The 18,385-nt window shown below is 44.3% G+C and overlaps 1 protein-coding gene across 4 annotated transcripts in view; it reads right to left on the bottom strand.

Moving 5' to 3' along the window:
- LOC129819642 (ephrin type-A receptor 7-like) overlaps positions 1–3,931 on the bottom strand; it is a 168,649-nt gene extending 164,718 nt beyond the window's left edge. For 2 of the 4 annotated variants that reach the window (XM_055876071.1, XM_055876072.1), the window contains exon 1: positions 3,615–3,931. In XM_055876071.1, coding sequence (XP_055732046.1) covers positions 3,615–3,693 — 79 coding nt within the window. In that variant the 5' untranslated portion in view covers positions 3,694–3,931. The remainder of the gene's footprint in view (positions 1–3,614) is intronic. The other 2 variants (XM_055876069.1, XM_055876070.1) reach the window with 2 other exon arrangements.
- Between the last annotated feature and the right edge of the window lie 14,454 nt (positions 3,932–18,385).

The raw sequence follows: 18,385 nt of genomic DNA, 5'->3' as shown, positions 1-18,385 counted from the left end.
GGACATGCCGAGAGAGGAGCTCGGATTGGTCTATCATGTAGAATGCTTCTGTCTATAACATGAGCTCCTCAGTGTGTGTAGATAATCATTGCTACTGTGGCTTTTTTAAAAGCTATAACGTTTGCCATGGAGAACTGCAAAAGTGGTGATACTGCTCTCAACAACATTGCTGCCCTGAATTTAATAGGTGCTATCGACAAAGATCAGTGGGGAAAAGTTGTGGAGGACTACTTTCTGCAAAAGGTCAGTGTGAACCGGAGTGACTTGACAACGGGCCAAACAAGCTGTAGCTACAGACAAAATGGAAACGACACAGGACGTATTACTTAGTTAAATGGTTCCAGTCTGCCGTGAAGCGTTCAACCATGTATATGGGCAAGAGTCTAGCTTTATTTTCAGATATTATACTTTCTAATTTTGTGAGAAAGTTTAATTGCAAGTTACAGTGTACTGATAGCTAGCTAGCTTGGTGGCTGGCTGGCTAACGTTATGTGTATGATCTGTGTAGTAATATTATTTGTTTCTCAGAAATCCATTTGCATTGATAGGTATAGCCTAAAGTTAGCTATCTAGCTAACATTGAACCTATTTGGTTATCTTAAGCTACCTGCAGATTTATAATACAGCATTTCATGCATGGTGGCTAGCTATGACAATCCATTTGTACTGTATGGGTTTGGATTATGGTTCATTGTTTAGCTAGCTAACTTGATGGGTCATGTAACGCTTGTTACATGACCCATCAAGTAAGCCTGGTGTGTCTGGGGGCCATCTATTGTATTTCATGAACATGTGTACGTCTACACATTAGTGACCCATCACTTAGCTAGATGTGGCTGGGGGTGGTTATAGCATTTCTTTCACATGACCCATCAATTTAGACAAGTGTGTCTGGGTTAGCATCATCTAATATTTATGAAATATATTTATCTGGACACTTTCTATTTTTGATATTGCTACTATGCAAATAACCCTTTCACTGTACCGTTTACACCTTCTGTATCCTGTGCATGTGAAAAATAAACGTTGATTTTATTTGATATAGTGTGTGTTTACCAGAGACGGTAATGTGAGGACAATGACCTCCACCAAAGTCAGATTAGGATATAGGCCAAGGACTAGATAACGTGTATTTTTACCTGGAGTTTTCCTTATTGTAGGCTACTACTTTCACCACTTTAGTCTTGAAATCTTTGGTTGTTTAGTACACTACCTTACTCATTATGTGAATCCTTAAAGAAATGGGTGGGGCTAAGGCTTAAGAGGGGGTGAACGATGCTGAATAGGTGTAGACAAAGAAGAGCTTTCCAGTAGATGCACAAAAACATTCAAGGTCCATTTTCTCAAAGGTTAGTTTACAAGTTGATCAACTTTCAAAGCAGAATTACTTTTCCATTGTTCCTCAACCGCAGTGTATGATATACCATTATGTAGCTCTGAGTCTCTACTTTTATCCAATGTAAAAAACACAAGACCGAATCAAGGTGGTCGGTCACATGTGAAAACATTGTGTTTCTATGATCTGTGGTTTAAAAGGGCCTAAAAAATGCTTCTCTGATTTCCAGATACTGCAATGAGATTCTACCCAGAGGGAGGGTATTTTCTTGCTCCCCACATCACTGCGAATCTCATAGTGTTTAAAAATAACTTGTTTTTATGTTTTAACATTTTATGTCATTGGGTAGAACTTTTGAACTTTATATTTATTTTCTACAAATCATAGAATTACAATGTCTTCACATATGAAGACGCTTATTGTGCAGGAGATAATGTAAATTAGGTTGAAAAGTGGTGGAATTGCCCTTTAATCTCAACAGGAAGCCTGTCTAACCTAGCCTCTTATAATCTGAGTGGATGATTTACACTCTCGTTTTAAACATGCAGGCTCAGCATTCCCGAACAGTCCCACTACAAGTTAGAATTTTGAATAATCTTAATTTCAATTTACTTTACCTTTCTACTGATTTTGTCCTTGTGATGGAGGTAGTCTGAGACATAATATCCACAGGCAAGTGTTAATAACCCAACTTTCAGTACGCTGGTATTTCTTTCGGTTTGTATTTCCCATTTTGTATTTTCAATACTGATGCAATTCGCATGTGACAAACAAAATATGTAAACAATGGCCAAGCTTAATTTTTTTTTTATCATTCATCTCCAGCACCACCCCAACATACAGTATGTGAAAATGGCACGTTTCTATGTTTTGTGGTAAAAAAAGATGGAAGATGTGTTTCCATTGACATCCTACACATAATTCCTACACAAAATCACACGATGCACACCGATGTCAATGGAAAAACTTATCGTCTATCTTTTTAAGTACAAAACATAGAAACGTGCCATTTTCACATATGTTGATGTTGGGGTGGTGCTGGAGTTGATGAACATGAAGATTTAAAAAAAGGTCCTTTAACCGAACCACAGACGTAAAGGTAGACAATGTTCGGTTACAATGTTGGTTACACATTTTGCATAATTTGCTATAACTCAGGAAATTGAAAAAACAAGTAACATAACCTACCGACCGTAAAAAGTCGTGTAAACAATGCTTTCATGTTGATATTTTATCTCCACTTCCTACTGTCAAAAGTGCCAATAGGACAGACAACCGGTAAAGTAAGCATAAATATTATTTTATTCAACATTCTGGCTTGAAGAGACAGTTGCGTCTTTTTAGGGGCAACTTCTTACAGACATAATATCCATGGGTAACAATATGATGATTAGGGAAGTCCGATCCCAGTGCAGATGTAAGCAAGCTAAGAGTCAGAATCTATTCTGGCTATGCAAGTGTCTGAGGGAAACAATGTTTCCTATTCAGTCTGGTTAACGAAGTAACGTTAAATGCTGAGACGTAGCCTAGTGCTGAAATATATTTTTCCTTAACAGTAGCCTTTCACTTTCTGACATTTAAGCAATACTTTTTGTTGCGCTTCAGACTTTTTGACGAACAGTGGGCAATTTGTAATATGCTCATTCATACAAACTAGAAAATCATTACAATGTTGCTGCAAGACTACAACTGTCCAGGTTTAACGGTTTCCGTTCAATGTCAAAGTGATAAATGGACGCAGTTTGTAACAATACGATTGTAGGATTAGGTTATACATTCGCAACAAGATACGTTAATGTGGCTATACATTCGCAACAAGATACGTTTGTGTGAACCCTTGTCCGAAGTCGGTAAACTTAACACCTCGCTTTTACTTTTTACTTACATATCACGACATGTTGCCTATTTTTTCCACATGTTCAACTGTCACTTAGCTACTGAAAGGAGATCCGTAAAGCTGCCAGCTGTGTGAAACACAACGAATGCGGCTTTCACACCAAATTGATTTGGAGCGGTTTTTCCGAACTCTGGCGCGTTTTCCCCCTTTTAAAAGGTTGGAAATTCCTATAAGGTACTGAAATGATTTACTTAATATAGACCTATTTGTACAAATATACAACGTTTTCGGCATCTCTGAACTTCCGCATCACCGTGCGTGCACCTGCAACCAGACTGGCGATTCGGCTAGGCTGGAGTGTGGACGTTCATTCATCCACCTGCTACGAGCAGTCCGGGGTAAAAACACACACAAAAAACGTATAAAATAGGTTCCACATACCTTCTTCAGCGTGACAGCCCTTGTTTCCATTCAGCAATAATATCCAAAGTACCGAAATTTGCGTTTTAAAAAGCTCCATGTTTGAATGTCCAGCCTCGCGAAGCTCTTGTCATCTCTCTCCTGCTCGCGCGTAACACACACAGCAGCGCGAAGCTAGAGCCGTCCGGGCTAGTGCGAGCTTCACTCACTACGCGGCTTATTTGGTATCTCGGGGGAGGGTGTTGTGCATCAGATTGACATCATGCAAGTGCAATGAAGGAAGATTTCGAAACGAGGGTACAGGAAGGTCGCCTATCAAAGCGCGCGGAAATGAATCGCAATGCCAGGTGTTTTCGCTATTCGAATCATCACCGCTTTGTGAAAAAAATAAAAAATATATATATCACCTCGCCTTTAATCGAACTAAAGTAACGGCAGCATTGGCTTGGTGGGTGGAAGCCTCCGCTTTCCATGTGTTATAGGTGAGCTGAAGTCTATCCATAATATTTAACAATATCCTTCTTTTAATGATTGGATTATATGCATTTAGATTAAATGAATATTAATTATATCTAGACAATGGAGGGAAGAAGCGATGTTAATGCGACATTAAATGGCTAGATATGTTGACTAATTGAATTAATGAATCATTGTTCAACGCTATTAGCTGATATTGGTAATTTTTAATTGTCCAATTCTGAAAAATCTAATTACAGTATTTAGAACAGTCCTTTATTATTCACTAATATGTCGATATACTATATTATAGTAGCCTATAGGCTGCATTAACAAATAGGCTAACATTCTGATTAATTGCACCATACGCCTACACTGTGTTTACTGCATCCTATATATATGTACTGTAATTTTGGAGTAATGATTGCCAAAGAGAGAGACCAAAAGAAATTCGATACAGTTTCAACGTTTTCCATCCTGTACAAAGAAAAACTGATGCTGCAAATAATTGAAACCTATTGTATTGACATGTGTGGGGCAAATTGATCATGTTATCTTTTCAGCTGAGGAGGCAAAACAGTTTATTGGTCTTAGTCAACAGTAAAAATGTAGCAGACTGATCAAACTGCTGAGGTGAATCAGGTAGTATCTTACAATTTAAAATCAATAAAGCTGCATGACAACTAAAGGCAGATCTATGATGTGGATTTCTAAACCTTTTAATTTTTTGGTGTACTCCTCTGCAGTGTTATTGGGCAGCAAACCCCCACAAGGCGCCAGTTCAATAGTATGGTACAAAGAGTTTTTTTTTTTAAACCTGCTAACACAAAAAGACACAGAACAACTAGCCGAATATCATGCTTGGTAGAAAGGAAAGGCTTTCATCCAAGCTTTAAAGTACACAAACAAAAATACTCCGATTTGGATCTGAGACATTTTTGTGATTTAGCATGTTATTTTGTCATAGTTATTTAATGCCTGCACAATTACAAAGCTTGGTCTGTGTCAAAATGCTTGTATTAATAAGCATATAAATGACTTAAAAAGTGAAAATGTAACAGTGTGGACCGATAAGGGATTTGCAATGCATAGCCTGCCATAACAAACATAAATCTACAGAATTGCATGGAAAACATTTTTTTTCTTCTATTTGGCACAACTTTGATATAACAACAGCTTCTGCTATTTATGTAGCTACTTTTCTAACTAATGACCTAATGAAACAGAAAGTCATCACACCTAATTCTCCCCCTAAGCATGGCGTGCCAGACATAAAACTGCACTGTAATAAGTCCACCACACACCCACATCCTTTCCCCATATCACACACGTGCGTGCACTCACACCAACCCTCCTCCACACACACCCTTCACAGCACAAAGATTATCACCCACAGACAGATCCCCTCAGCAGGGGGGCAAGCCAGACCTCCAGACTTGATGAACTTGTCCAGTATGGTCATAAGTCAGCCAGCACAGACACCAACCCCCAACCACACTTCCACCACTAAAACGCAACCAGCAAATCCCCTCTATTCACTTGCAATGTCTCTAGGCATATAACATGAACATCAATAGACCCACACTCAAACACAGGTCGAGTGTGAGTGCGTGGCCTAACTAGATGTCAGTCCCCCCCATCCCCATCCTTGGCTCAAAGACTCATTACCATGCAATAATTTCATGCTGGGCTACCACATTTTCTATTCCCTTGCTCTTTATATAAAAAAACAGAGGAGGCAACACAGAGGCAGTCACTTGACCTTTTTTGTTCCCTGGTTATTTTCCCAGTCATCCAAGCGGAAAAGGAAAGCGAGGAGAAAAAATATGGTTTAAGGGGAGAGGTTTTTAATGGGGGAGAGGTTTTAATGTGACAAGGGGGAGAGGTTTTAATGTGACATAGGAAAACCTGCTTTGTAATGTTCCGGTAATCTCTTGACAGCCTCCGGGGGGGGATGAACATGGCGCAGGGGAGGCTGAGAGAGGAGGGCTATGAGTCCATGTTGTATTGTACGACTCAATGTGTTATTCTCAAACCTCAGGCCTGGAAATTGTGTCAGTGGAGAGGCGTTAATAGGCGCGCTTAGAGACGCTGCCTGCACACCCGAGCGACTGGCGACAATAAATACAGACAAGTTGTTTAAACGGACACTGATGAGCCGCCATCGTCTAATAATTTATTCTGACTGGTGTTTAGAGAATGGCCATTCCCCTGTGTGTCACGACTTCCGCCGAAGTCGGCTCCTCTCCTTGTTCGGGCGGCGTTCGGCGGTCGACGTCACCGGCTTTCTAGCCATCGCCGCTCCATTTTTCATGTATCCATTTGTTTTGTCTTGTTCCCTGCACACCTAGTTTTCATTCCCCAATCAATCCATATGTATTTATTCCTCTGTTCCCCATTATGTCTTTGTGTAAGATTGTTTGTGTTATGTGTATTTTGGAATTGTGGATATTGTTACGCGCATTACTTTTTGTCTATGTTCTGTGTTTGGGCACATTTTATGTTTCTTTGTGCTGTCATTTTGGACCGTAATAAAAAGTTTGCCTGTTCACTACACTCTGCTCTCCTGCACCTGACTTCACCTCCAATACACGCTCCTAACAGAATCTTACACCAAACCATGGAGTCAGCAGGAGCAGGTACCCCGGTCAGAGGAGTCCAGGAACGCGTCCAGGAACACGCGGCTATGCTACATCATCTCGGTGCCATGATGGATCGCGTTGTCCAGACCATGGACCGCTGGGAGAGACAGGAAGTTGCCTCGACCAGCTCAACCGGGGTTATCTCTACCCGTCCCGTCCGGATCCAGCTCCAGTGGAATACGTCTCTCCCTTCCCAGGGAGTATGATGGGACAGCTGCACAGTGCCAGGGGTTCCTTTTACAACTGGACCTATACCTGGCCACTGTTCACCCAGCTCCCTCAGGAAGGGAGCGAGTATCCGCCCTCGTCTCATGCCTCTCAGGGAGAGCTCTGGAGTGGGCAAACGCCATGTGGGAAGAGGAAGATGCGGCGTTGGACCACTTCAAGGAGTTTACCCGCCGCTTCCGAGCCATCTTTGACCATCCGCCTGAAGGTAGAGCGGCGGGTGAACGACTCTTCCATTTGAGGCAGGGGACGAGGAGCGCACAGGATTTCGCGCTGGAGTTCCGGACCTTGGCCGCCGGAACAGGATGGAATGACAGGGCACTCATCAAACACTATCGATGCAGCTTACGTGAGGACGTCCGGCGGGAGATGGCCTGCAGGAATGCCACCACCACTTTTGACCTACTGGAGGATGTGTCCATCCGGTTGGATAACCTGCTGGTCATCCGTGGATGTCCTGAGGGGGCTCTGTTGGTTCCATCTCCCAGCACTCCTGCTCCGGTACTATGGATTTGGGAGGGGCTGTGCGTAGGGAGGCTGGAGGAGGGGCCTTCACGTGCACCCTCTGTGGCCGCAGAGGGCACACTGCCGGTCGGTGCCGGGTTGGTCCCTCTGGGAGTCGAGGCAGCAGGCAGGGCACTCTGACGTCACCCAGGTGAGTATGCACCACTCTCATCCAGAGTCCTCTGTTGTCCACCTGTTTGTACCTGTTTGTTTCCCTGAGTTCTCCCTACATTCCCAGCATAAGGCGCTCGTCGATTCAGGCGCTGCTGGCAATTTTATTGACAAAGCGTTAGCACTTAGTTTAGGGATCCCCATTGTTCCTGTAGATAGACCTTTTCGGTTTACGCTCTGGATAGTCGACCATTAGGGTCCGGACTAATCAAGGAGGCCACCATCTCCCTGGCCATGGAGACGCAGGGGGGGTCACGATGAGAGAATCAGTCTTTTTCTGATTGACTCTCTTGCGTTTCCCGTGGTACTAGGCCTTCCCTGGTTGGCTCATCATAACCCCACCATTTCCTGGCAACAGAGGACTCTTGGGGTGGTCGCGAGAGTGCTCGGGGAGGTGTGTAGGGGTTTCCGTTGGTGCTACCACGGTGGAAAGTCCAGACCAGGTCTCCACCGTGCGCATTCCCCCAGAATATGCCGATTTGGCCTTCGCCTTCTGTAAGAAGAAGGCGACTCAATTACCACCCCATCGACGGGGGGATTGTGTGATAAATCTCCTGGTAGACGCTGCACTTCCCAGGAGTCACGTGTATCCCCTGTCGCAAGCGGAGACGGTGGCTATGGAGACATATGTCTCCAAATCCCTGCGTCAGGGGTACATTCGGTCCTCCACTTCACCGGCCTCCTCGAGTTTCTTTTTTGTGAAGAAGAAGGATGGAGGTCTGCGCCCATGCATTGATTATAGAGGTCTCAATCAAATCACGGTGAGGTACAGTTACCCGCTACCTCTTATCACCACGGCGATTGAGTCAATGCACGGGGTGCGCTTCTTCACTAAAGTTGATCTCAGGAGTGCGTACAATCTGATGCGTATCCGACAGGGAGACGAGTGGAAGACGGCATTTAGTACCACCTCAGGGCCTTATGAGTACCTTGTCATGCCGTACGGGTTGATGAATGCTCCATCAGTCTTCCAATGCTTCGTAGATGAGATTTTCAGGGACCTGCACGGGCAGGGTGTACTGGTGTATATCGATGACATTCTGATATACTCCACTACACGCGCCGAGCATGTGTCCTTGGTGTGCAAGGTACTTGGACGACTGTTGGAGCATGACCTGTACGTCAAGGCTGAGAAATGCCTGTTCTTTCAACAGTCCGTCTCCTTCCTATGGTATCGCATTTCCACATCGGGTGGAGATGGAGAGTGACCGCATAGCAGCCGTGCGTAATTGGCCGACTCCCACCACGGTAAAGGAGGTGCAGCGATTTTTAGGGTTTGCCAATTACTACCGGAGATTCATCTAGGGTTTTGGCCAGGTGGCTGCTCCCATTACCTCACTGCTGAAGGGGGGTCCTGTACGTCTGCAGTGGTCAGTTGAGGCGGACAGGGCTTTTGGGCAGCTGAGAGCTCTGTTTACCTCGGCTCCCGTGCTGGCCCATCCGGATCCCTCTTTGGCATTCATAGTGGAGATGGACGCGTCAGAGTCTGGGATCGGAGCCGTGCTCTCTCAGCGCTCGGGCACGCCACCGAAGCTCCGTCCCTGTGCTTTCTTCTCGAAGAAGCTCAGCACCGGCGGAGCGGAACTATGATGTGGGGGACCGGTAGCTGTTGGCTGTGGTTAAGGCTTTGAAGGCATGGAGACATTGGCTTGAGGGGGCTAAACACCCTTTCCTCATCTGGACTGACCACCGCAACCTGGAGTACATCCGGGCAGCTAGGAGACTGAATCCTCGTCAGGCAAGGTGGGCCATGTTCTTTACCCGTTTTGTGTTTACCCTGTCCTACAGACCAGGTTCCCAGAATGTTAAGGCAGACGCACTGTCCCGGCTGTATGACACAGAGGAGCGACCCATGGATCAGACTTCCATTCTCCCGGCCTCCTGCCTTGTAGCGCCGGTCGTGTGGGAGCTGGACGTGGACATTGAGCGGGCGTTGCGTACTGAGCCCGCTCCACTCCAGTGTCCCGTCGGACTTCAGTACGTTCCGTTTGCGTTCCGTGACCAGTTGATCTATTGGGCCCACACATCACCCTCCTCAGGTCATCTGGGGATCGGTTGGACGGTGCGCTGTCTGTCTGGGAAGTACTGGTGGCCCACCTTGGCTCGGTACGTGAGGGTTTATGTTTCCTCCTGCTCGGTGTGCGCCCAGTATAAGGCTCCTAGACACCTGCCCAGAGGTAAGCTACATCCCTTACCCGTTCCACAACGGCCTTGGTCACACCTGTCGGTTGATTTTCTAACAGATCTTCCTCCCTCACAGGGGAACACCACGATCTTGGTCGTTGTGGATCATTTCTCTAAGTCCTGCCGTCTCCTCCTTCTGCCCGGTCTCCAGAAGGCCCTACAAACTGTGGAGGCCCTGTTTACACACGTCTTCCGTCACTACGGGGTGCCTGAGGATATAGTGTCTGATCGGGGTCCCCAGTTCATTTTGAGAGTCTGGAGGGAATTCATGGAACGTTTGGGGGTCTCGATCAGCCTTGCCTCGGGTTTCTACCCCGAGAGTAATGGGCAGGTGGAGAGAGTGAACCAGGATGTGGGCAGGTTTCTGCAGTCCTATTGCCAGGACTGGCCGGGGGAGTGGGTGGCGTTCTTGTCCTGGGCAGAGATGGTGCACAACTCGCTCCGCCACTCTTCCACTAACCTTTTCCCCTTTCAGTGTGTATTTGGATACCAGCCGGTTCTGGCACAGTGGCTTCGGAGTCAGACCGAGGCTGCTGCGGTGGACGAGTGGGTCAGACGCTCGGAGGAGTCCTGGGAAGCAGCCCATGGTCACCTCCAGCAGGCCGGGCTGCGCCAAAAGACCAGCGTGGACCGTCACCGCAGTGAAACCTGCCCCTCCGCCTGACCTGCCGGAAGCTGGGCCCGCAGTTTGTGGGGCCATTCTAAGTCCTGAGGAGAGTGAACGAGGTATGTTACAGGTTATAGCTTCCCCACGATTACCATATTAACCCCTCGTTCCATGTGCCTCTCCTCAGGCCGGTGGTGGCTGGTCCGCTCCAGGAGTCTGAGGTACGGGAGGTTCCTCCGCCCCCTCTGGACATCAAGGGGTCCCGGCGTACTCCGTCCGTTCCATCCTGGATTCAAGGCGTCGGGCGGGGGGCCTTCAGTACCTTGTGGAGTGGGAGGGGTATGGTCCGGAGGAGAGGTGCTGGGTTCCGGTGGCTGATGTATTAGACCCTGAACTACTGCGTGAGTTCCACCGTCGCTGGCCGGATCGCCCTGCGCCTCGTACTCCCCGAGGCCAGTGTTGACGCACCGCTGGAGCCGCGCGTCAGGGGGGTGGGGGGTACTGTCACGGGCCCTCTCCTTGTTCGGGCGGCGTTCGGCGGTCGACGTCACCGGCTTTCTAGCCATCGCCGCTCCATTTTTCATGTATGCATTTGTTTTGTCTTGTTCCATGCACACCTGGTTTTCATTTCCCAATCAATCCATATGTATTTATTCCTCTGTTCCCCATCATGTCTTTGTGTATGTCACGATCACTGTCTTCAAACTCCCTGTCATAAATGAGCCAAGGCGCAGCTTGTAATTCCACATCTTTAATAAAGTGAAACCTTCACAAAGAAAACAGGTAAACAGAAACTGAACGTGACGCAACCGTGGCGCACACAAACACACACAGAAAATAATAATTACCCACAAACACAGGTGGGAAAAAGGCCGCCTAAGTATGATTCCCAATCAGAGACAACGATAGACAGCTGCCTCTGATTGGGAACCATAAACCGGCCAACAAAGAAACAGACAAACTAGAATGCCCACCCAAATCACACCCTGACCTAACCAAATAGAGAAATAAAAAGGCTCTCTAAGGTCAGGGCGTGACCGTGTAAGATTGTTTGTGTTACATGTATTTTGGAATTGTGGATATTTTTACGCGCATTACTTTTTGTCTATTTTCCGTGTTTGGGCACATTTTATGTTACTTTGTGCTGTCATTTTGGACCGTAATAAAAAGTGTGCCTGTTCACTACACTCTGCTCTCCTGCACCTGACTTCGCCTCCAATACACGCTCCTAACACTGTGTGATGATAAACCAATGACCATTAATCTTAGAGCCAGTTTCTAATGGAATCAGATGGTAGGTAATGGTTTCGCTGGCCAGATTTGTTTTTATAGCCATCATTGTTATTACTAGACTACTACAGTATGTTATGATGTATTGCAATATTTACTATTCATTTCTTATTTCATGCAAATTAGCCAATAATCCTTGTGAAACAAATCATCAGCACTGTAGTAGGCCAAGTACATTCTACGCTAGCCAAGTTTGAAGAACAACTCATGCTGGTCCAGGGGAGCATCATAGGAGATGGAACAACCCATGGGAGGGCGACACTCATTGGCTAATGAGTACTTCCTGTTCTAATTAGCAGCGGGCTCCACAGCTGAAATGTCCCTCAAGGTCGTTGTTCCTGTTGGTGGCACATCGGGGATTCGGGACACAGTTAGTTTTGTACTGTGGGTTGTCTACTTTTCCACACCAGCACAACAATTAGGCTTGACATATTTGTCACACATTTCTAATAATGCATTCCAGCTCTGTTGTAACTTTAGTAGCGGTCCTCTGGCCAAAGGTTGGTCTTTAATCAGATCAGCACAGGAGGATATAGGTCAGAGAGAAGAAGACCACGGGGCCCTTAAAGAAGAAGAAGAAGAAGGGATGGAGTTACAATACGATGCCGAAGTAGTATCCATGTGGCAGTTTGCAGATAAGAGCCATGACTAAGTAATCAGGCAGAATGGTGTGATCTGCACGGACACATTCTGAGATTCTCCGTCCGATCAGACCTCATTTCTGAGCATGCCGGGTCCAGGGCGACTCGGTGGGAAATGAAATCCTCTCCAATATCCCGGAACCGTGGGGTCTTATTCCCCCCACCCCTAATTCCCATAAATATCAATAAAGGTACCAATGTCTGTTTATAAATAATGCTCTACAGACAGGCAAGGCAGTTAGTCTCGGCACTATGTGAAATGTCTGTTTATAAATAATGTTCTACAGACAGGCAAGGCAGTTAGTCTCGGGACTATGTGAAATGTCTATTTATAAATAATGCTCTACAGACAGGCAAGGCAGTTAGTCTCGGGACTATGTGAAATGTCTGTTTATAAATAATGCTCTACAGACAGGCAAGGCAGTTAGTCTCGGGACTATGTGAAATGTCTATTTATAAATAATGCTCTACAGACAGGCAAGGCAGTTAGTCTCGGGACTATGTGAAATGTCTGTTTATAAATAATGCTCTACAGACAGGCAAGGCAGTTAGTCTCGGGACTATGTGAAATGTCTGTTTTCCTGACTGGCCCTTTTTTATTTACATGTGGGTGTATATCTGGGGATGTATATCTGGGGACGTATATCTGGGGACCTATATCTGGGTACGTTTATCGTCGCGATGACTCTCCGTGCATGTTATGGAAGATTAGGGTCTGCTGCTGTTTCCAATTTTTGGATCTGACTTCAGAGGGACAGGGGGATGGAAAAAACGATGCCCCTCTTCCTTCCTCCTTATTAGATTTCACTGGTTATCAATGACAGAGGTCTGACATTTCCACTGTGTCCGAAATTAAAGAATCTCTCTCTCCTCTCTCAGTCCATTCAGACGTCGACCGCTATAACATGATGAAAGATTGCAGATTGGGTTTCAGTTGATGTTAGTGTTGATGTTTATATTTTGCCAAAAAGGAATATACTGCGCAATCATTATTGCTAAAAATAAATAACATTGAAGAGCAGGTCAACTTTATTGCCACTGTTATAGTATGTGGCCTGCAGTATGTAACATGCTAACTGCTAGTTTTCTTCTTAATGATGCTGAGCCTTGCAGACTTTGACACCACATTTTAGAGGAACGTGCCATTTGTTTCCAGAGCAGGGATAGGAAGGGAGAAAGAAGGGCAAGGAAAATCAATTGCAGGGAATATAAGAGAAAGAAAGGGAGGGAGGGAGAGCGAGAGATTGAAAAATGTGTTGATTTGTCGACATGGGCTGGATGTCTCTGGACACGCCAATGAGAATTTATCATGAAAGACACATTTCCTTGGTTGCAGAAGTATTCTCCCTGTGTGCGTGTGTGTGGACTGAACTTGAGATAATAATGGATTTTTAACATTCTAGACTTGGTCATACATGATTACCTCCAAGACCAAGTTGACCAATGACAGTAATTACATTATTGATTGTTTAACCCATACCTTCCTGATAGCAAAACAACAGAAACATCACTCCTATTAGTGTCTTCATTATACCCTACTACCTCAAAGCATACAGTACCTACAGTCAGGTCCAAAATATTGGCACCCTTGATAAAGATGAGTGTACTGTCACTCATGGAGACACTACGTCATCTCAAAATCTACAGGGAGAGCTAGAATGTTCAACATTTACATTTGCATTTTAGTCATTTAGCAGACGCTCTTATCCAGAGCGACTTACGGTAGAGTGCATACATTTTATTACATTTTTACATTTGACATATTACATATTACATTTTACATACTGAGACAAGGATATCCCTACCGGCCAAACCCTCCCTAACCCGGACGACGCTATGCCAATTGTGCGTCGCCTTACGGACCTCCCTGTTGCGGCCGGCTGCGACAGAGCCTGGGCGCAAACCCAGCCCAGCCTGGGCGTGAACCCAGAGACTCTGGTGGCGCAGCTAGCACTGCGATGCAGTGCCCTAGACCACTGCGCCACCCGGGAGGCCGTGGGCCCCCTTGGGGTGCTGCCATAGATTTACATTAGAAGTGCCCATCCAAGAAGGCTCAAGGTCATTGGCAACAGATAAAATGTAAAATCACGTTATATCTACCAAAGCTTTGGTCTGAATACATATGTAAATTTCATTATTTTTTATTATTTTTTGGGGCAATGTAACGGCAGCCTTCCCTCTCTTCACTAGAAGAGGGGGTGAAACAGGGATCAGACCAACACGCAGCGTAGCCAGTGCTCAACATGTTTAATACGACAAATAAACAGTGAACACGATACAAAACAAAATAACAAATGAAGTGGCAAACCGATACAGTCCTAGCTGGTGCAGAGAAAACACAGAGACAGGAAACAATCACCCACAAATCCCCAACACAAAACAAGCCACCTATATATGATTCTCAATCAGGGACAACGATTGACAGCTGCCTCTGATTGAGAACCATATTAGGCTGAACACAGAAACAAACAAACTAGACACACAACATAGAATGCCCACCCAGCTCACGTCCTGACCAACACTAAAACAAGCAAAACACATAAGCACTATGGTCAGGATGTGACAGGCAAAAATGTCTAAACCTGTTTTAGCTTTGCCATTATGGGGTACTGTTTGTAGATTAATGAGCGAACATATATATATATATATATATATATATATATATATATATATATATATATATATATATATATATATATATATATATATATATACATTACCAGTCAAAAGTTTGGGCACACCTACTCATTCAAGGGTTTTTCTTTATTTGTACTATTTTCTACATTGTAGTTTTTTGTTGTTGAAGATATCATAACTATGAAATAACACATGGAATCATGTAGTAACCAAAAAAGTGTTAAACAAATCAAAATATATTTTATATTTGAGATTCTTCATGGTAGCCTTGTTGACAGCATGGCATTCTCTCAACCAGCTTCACCTGGAATGTATTTCCAAAAGTCTTGAAGGAGTTCCCACACATGCTGAGAACTTGTTGGCTGCTTTTCCTCCACTCTGCAGTCCAACTCATCCCAAACCATCTCAATTGGGTTGAGGTCGGGCGATTGTGGAGGCCAGGTCATCTGATGCAGCACTCCATCACTCTCCTTCTTGGTCAAATAGCCCTTACACAGAATGGAGGTGTGTTGGTTCATTGTCCTGTTGAAAAACAAATGATAGTACCACTAAGCACAAAACAGATGGGATGGCAGCCATGCTGGTTCAGTGTGCCTTGAATTCTAAATAAATCACAGATAGTGTCACCAGCAAAGCACCACCACACCATCACATGCTTCACAGTGGGAACCACACTTGCTGAGCTCATCCGTTCACCTACTCTCTCACAAAAGACACGGTGGTTGGAACCAAAAATCTCAAATTTGGAGTCATCAGACCAAAGGACAGATTTCCACCAATCTAATGTCCATTGCTCATGTTTCTTTGCCCAAGCAAGACTCTTCTTATTATTGGTGTCCTTTTTGTAGCAATTTGACACATGCATACACACACACACACACACACACACACACACACACACACACACACACACACACACACACACACACACACACACACACACACACACACACACACACACACACACACACACACACATATGATAACATACGCACTATACATACATATGGATTTAGTACTGTAGATATGAGGTAGTGGTGGAGTAAGAGCCTGAGGGCACACAGTGTGTTGTGAAATCTGTGATTGTATTGTAATGTTTTAAAATTGTATAAACTGCCTTAATTTTGATGGACCCCAAGAAGAGTAGTTCTGCTTTGGCAGCAGCTAATAGGGATCCATAATAAATACAAATACAAAAATTTGACCATGAAGGCCTGATTCACGCAGTCTCCTCTGAACAGTTGATGTTGAGATGTGTCTTACTTTAACTCTGTGAAGCATTTATTTGGGCTGCAATCTGAGGCTTGTAACTCTAATGAACTTATCTTCTGCAGCAGAGGTAACTCTGGGTCTTCCTTTCCTGTCCCCATGAGAGCCAGTTTCATCATAGTGCTTTTTCCGCATTGACTGACCTTCATGTCTTAAAGTAACGATGGACTGTCGTTTTTCTTTGCTTATTTGAGCTGTTCTTGCCATAATATGGACTTGGTATTTGACCAAATACAGCCATCTTTTGTATACCACCCCTACGTTGTCACTCCACAACCGATTGGCTCAAACACATTAAGAAGGAAAGAAATTCCACAAATTAACTAAAGGCACACCTGTTAATTGAAATGCATTCCAGGTGACTACCTCATGAAGCTGGTTGAGAGAATGCCAAGAGTGTGCAAAGCTGTCATCAAGGCAAGGGTGGCTACTTTGAAGAATCTACATGATTCCATATGTGTTATTTCATAGTTTTGATGTCGTCACTATTACTCTATAATGTAAAAACATAGTAAAAATAAAGAAACCCTGGAATGAGTAGGTGTGTTCCAACTTTTGACTGGTACTGTATATAATCCATTTTAGAATATGGTTGTAATGTAACAAAGTGTAGAAAAAGTCAAGGGATCTGAATACTTTCCGAATGCACTGAATATGCCCCGTTTATTCATCCTACGGTTCTGACTTGGTGTGCAGGGAGAATATTGTAAGAACGGCCCATGTTCTAAATTCTGTCGCTATACATTTTCAAAACTGCTGAACAAATATTTATATTGATTACGTCTGAGCTTGCTCAATAATGTCTTAATCGCAATAACGGATAGCCTCTTATTAGCTCATCGTTCCCTTATGCCATAGTTTGTACATCTCAATTGTCAGTAGAAACCACATTTGTTAAGCATGTCAGACATATCATATATGTTTTTTTTTTAAGACAGTAAATGAGGCTGAATGAAGTGTTTCACTGCCAGACAAGGCTCCGTTGATAGCCAGGTGTAGCAGTGGTAAGGATTCACTCCATGGTGCTGAAAAGAAAGCTCTGCTGTTGGGACAGCTTTATGTAGGCCCTAACAGTTTGTGGGCATCGTTTGTCACCCTTATAGTGCAATTCATGCATTGTTTGGTGTTGTGTATGGCTTTGCTGGCATGCATCTGTTGTGGAAATTCTTACGCGGGGACACTCAAAGTCAATCTTTAAATGAATCATTGTTTATTTGTCATCGCAATGGGGAGGTTCCGACCAACTCAATGCACCATAGTACACATCAGGAGCATTGATTGGGCAGTCCCAGTAGTTGTCTTATATACTGCTATAAACAGACACGTTATATTTGCATGATTTAGCATAATTAATTAATCATTACCGTTTTGTTTCATCCATGTGACCGACTAATACTGGTTCATAACATGTGACAGACCAATACCTCATGAGGCTTCTTCTCTCTAAAATGAGATCTTTCATTCTTTAACACAAGGTCTGGGCGTACTGCCAAATTGCAGCTACTGATAGTGAGGATTCGTTCAGTCAGCCACTTACATGAACACAGAAATTGGTTTATACAACAGCACATGAATAGAACACAGGAATTAGTTAAAAGAAAAACACAAACATTAAAATTCCCATTACATTCCATCCTCCTATCACTTGTGATAATAATCATTACATTTTAATGTAAGCATTTAGATTTTAGCTTCTATATCAAAATATTATATACTCCTATTAAAGTAAGGGAAATCAACACAAAAAAAACCAGACATTTCATAATTTCAAACCCTTCATTCTGGGTTGTACAATCCAATTAGTATGGTAATACTATAATCATAATAACGGTTATACTCAGGGTCTGAAATGAACACCCGCCAAGCGCCAAATGTGGGTAGATTTTCCGTTTGGCGAGTAAATCTCAGAAGGCTATCCGCCACACTGGCGGGTAAATGTTTGTACCAAAATAGTCATGTAATAAAATATCTGGCATGATGGCTCGGAGGAAATGACTCATGTTTGCCAGCCAAAGATCGTCTCAAGTGCTCCTAGTTTCGCGGCACTGTTTACCGTACAGGACATCAGCTACTCGACACCGCTCACTTGCCAAAGGTCTGCTGCTAGCTATTGTTCATTGAATAGCTGTTATGTGGCGACATTTACCTGGAGTAAGCCAACCTTTG

This window comes from Salvelinus fontinalis, chromosome 22 (genome assembly GCF_029448725.1).
Source record: "Salvelinus fontinalis isolate EN_2023a chromosome 22, ASM2944872v1, whole genome shotgun sequence".
Lineage (NCBI taxonomy): Eukaryota > Metazoa > Chordata > Actinopteri > Salmoniformes > Salmonidae > Salvelinus > Salvelinus fontinalis.
Note: the sequence above shows the minus strand (reverse complement) of the source record. Positions and strands in the feature narration are given on the sequence as shown.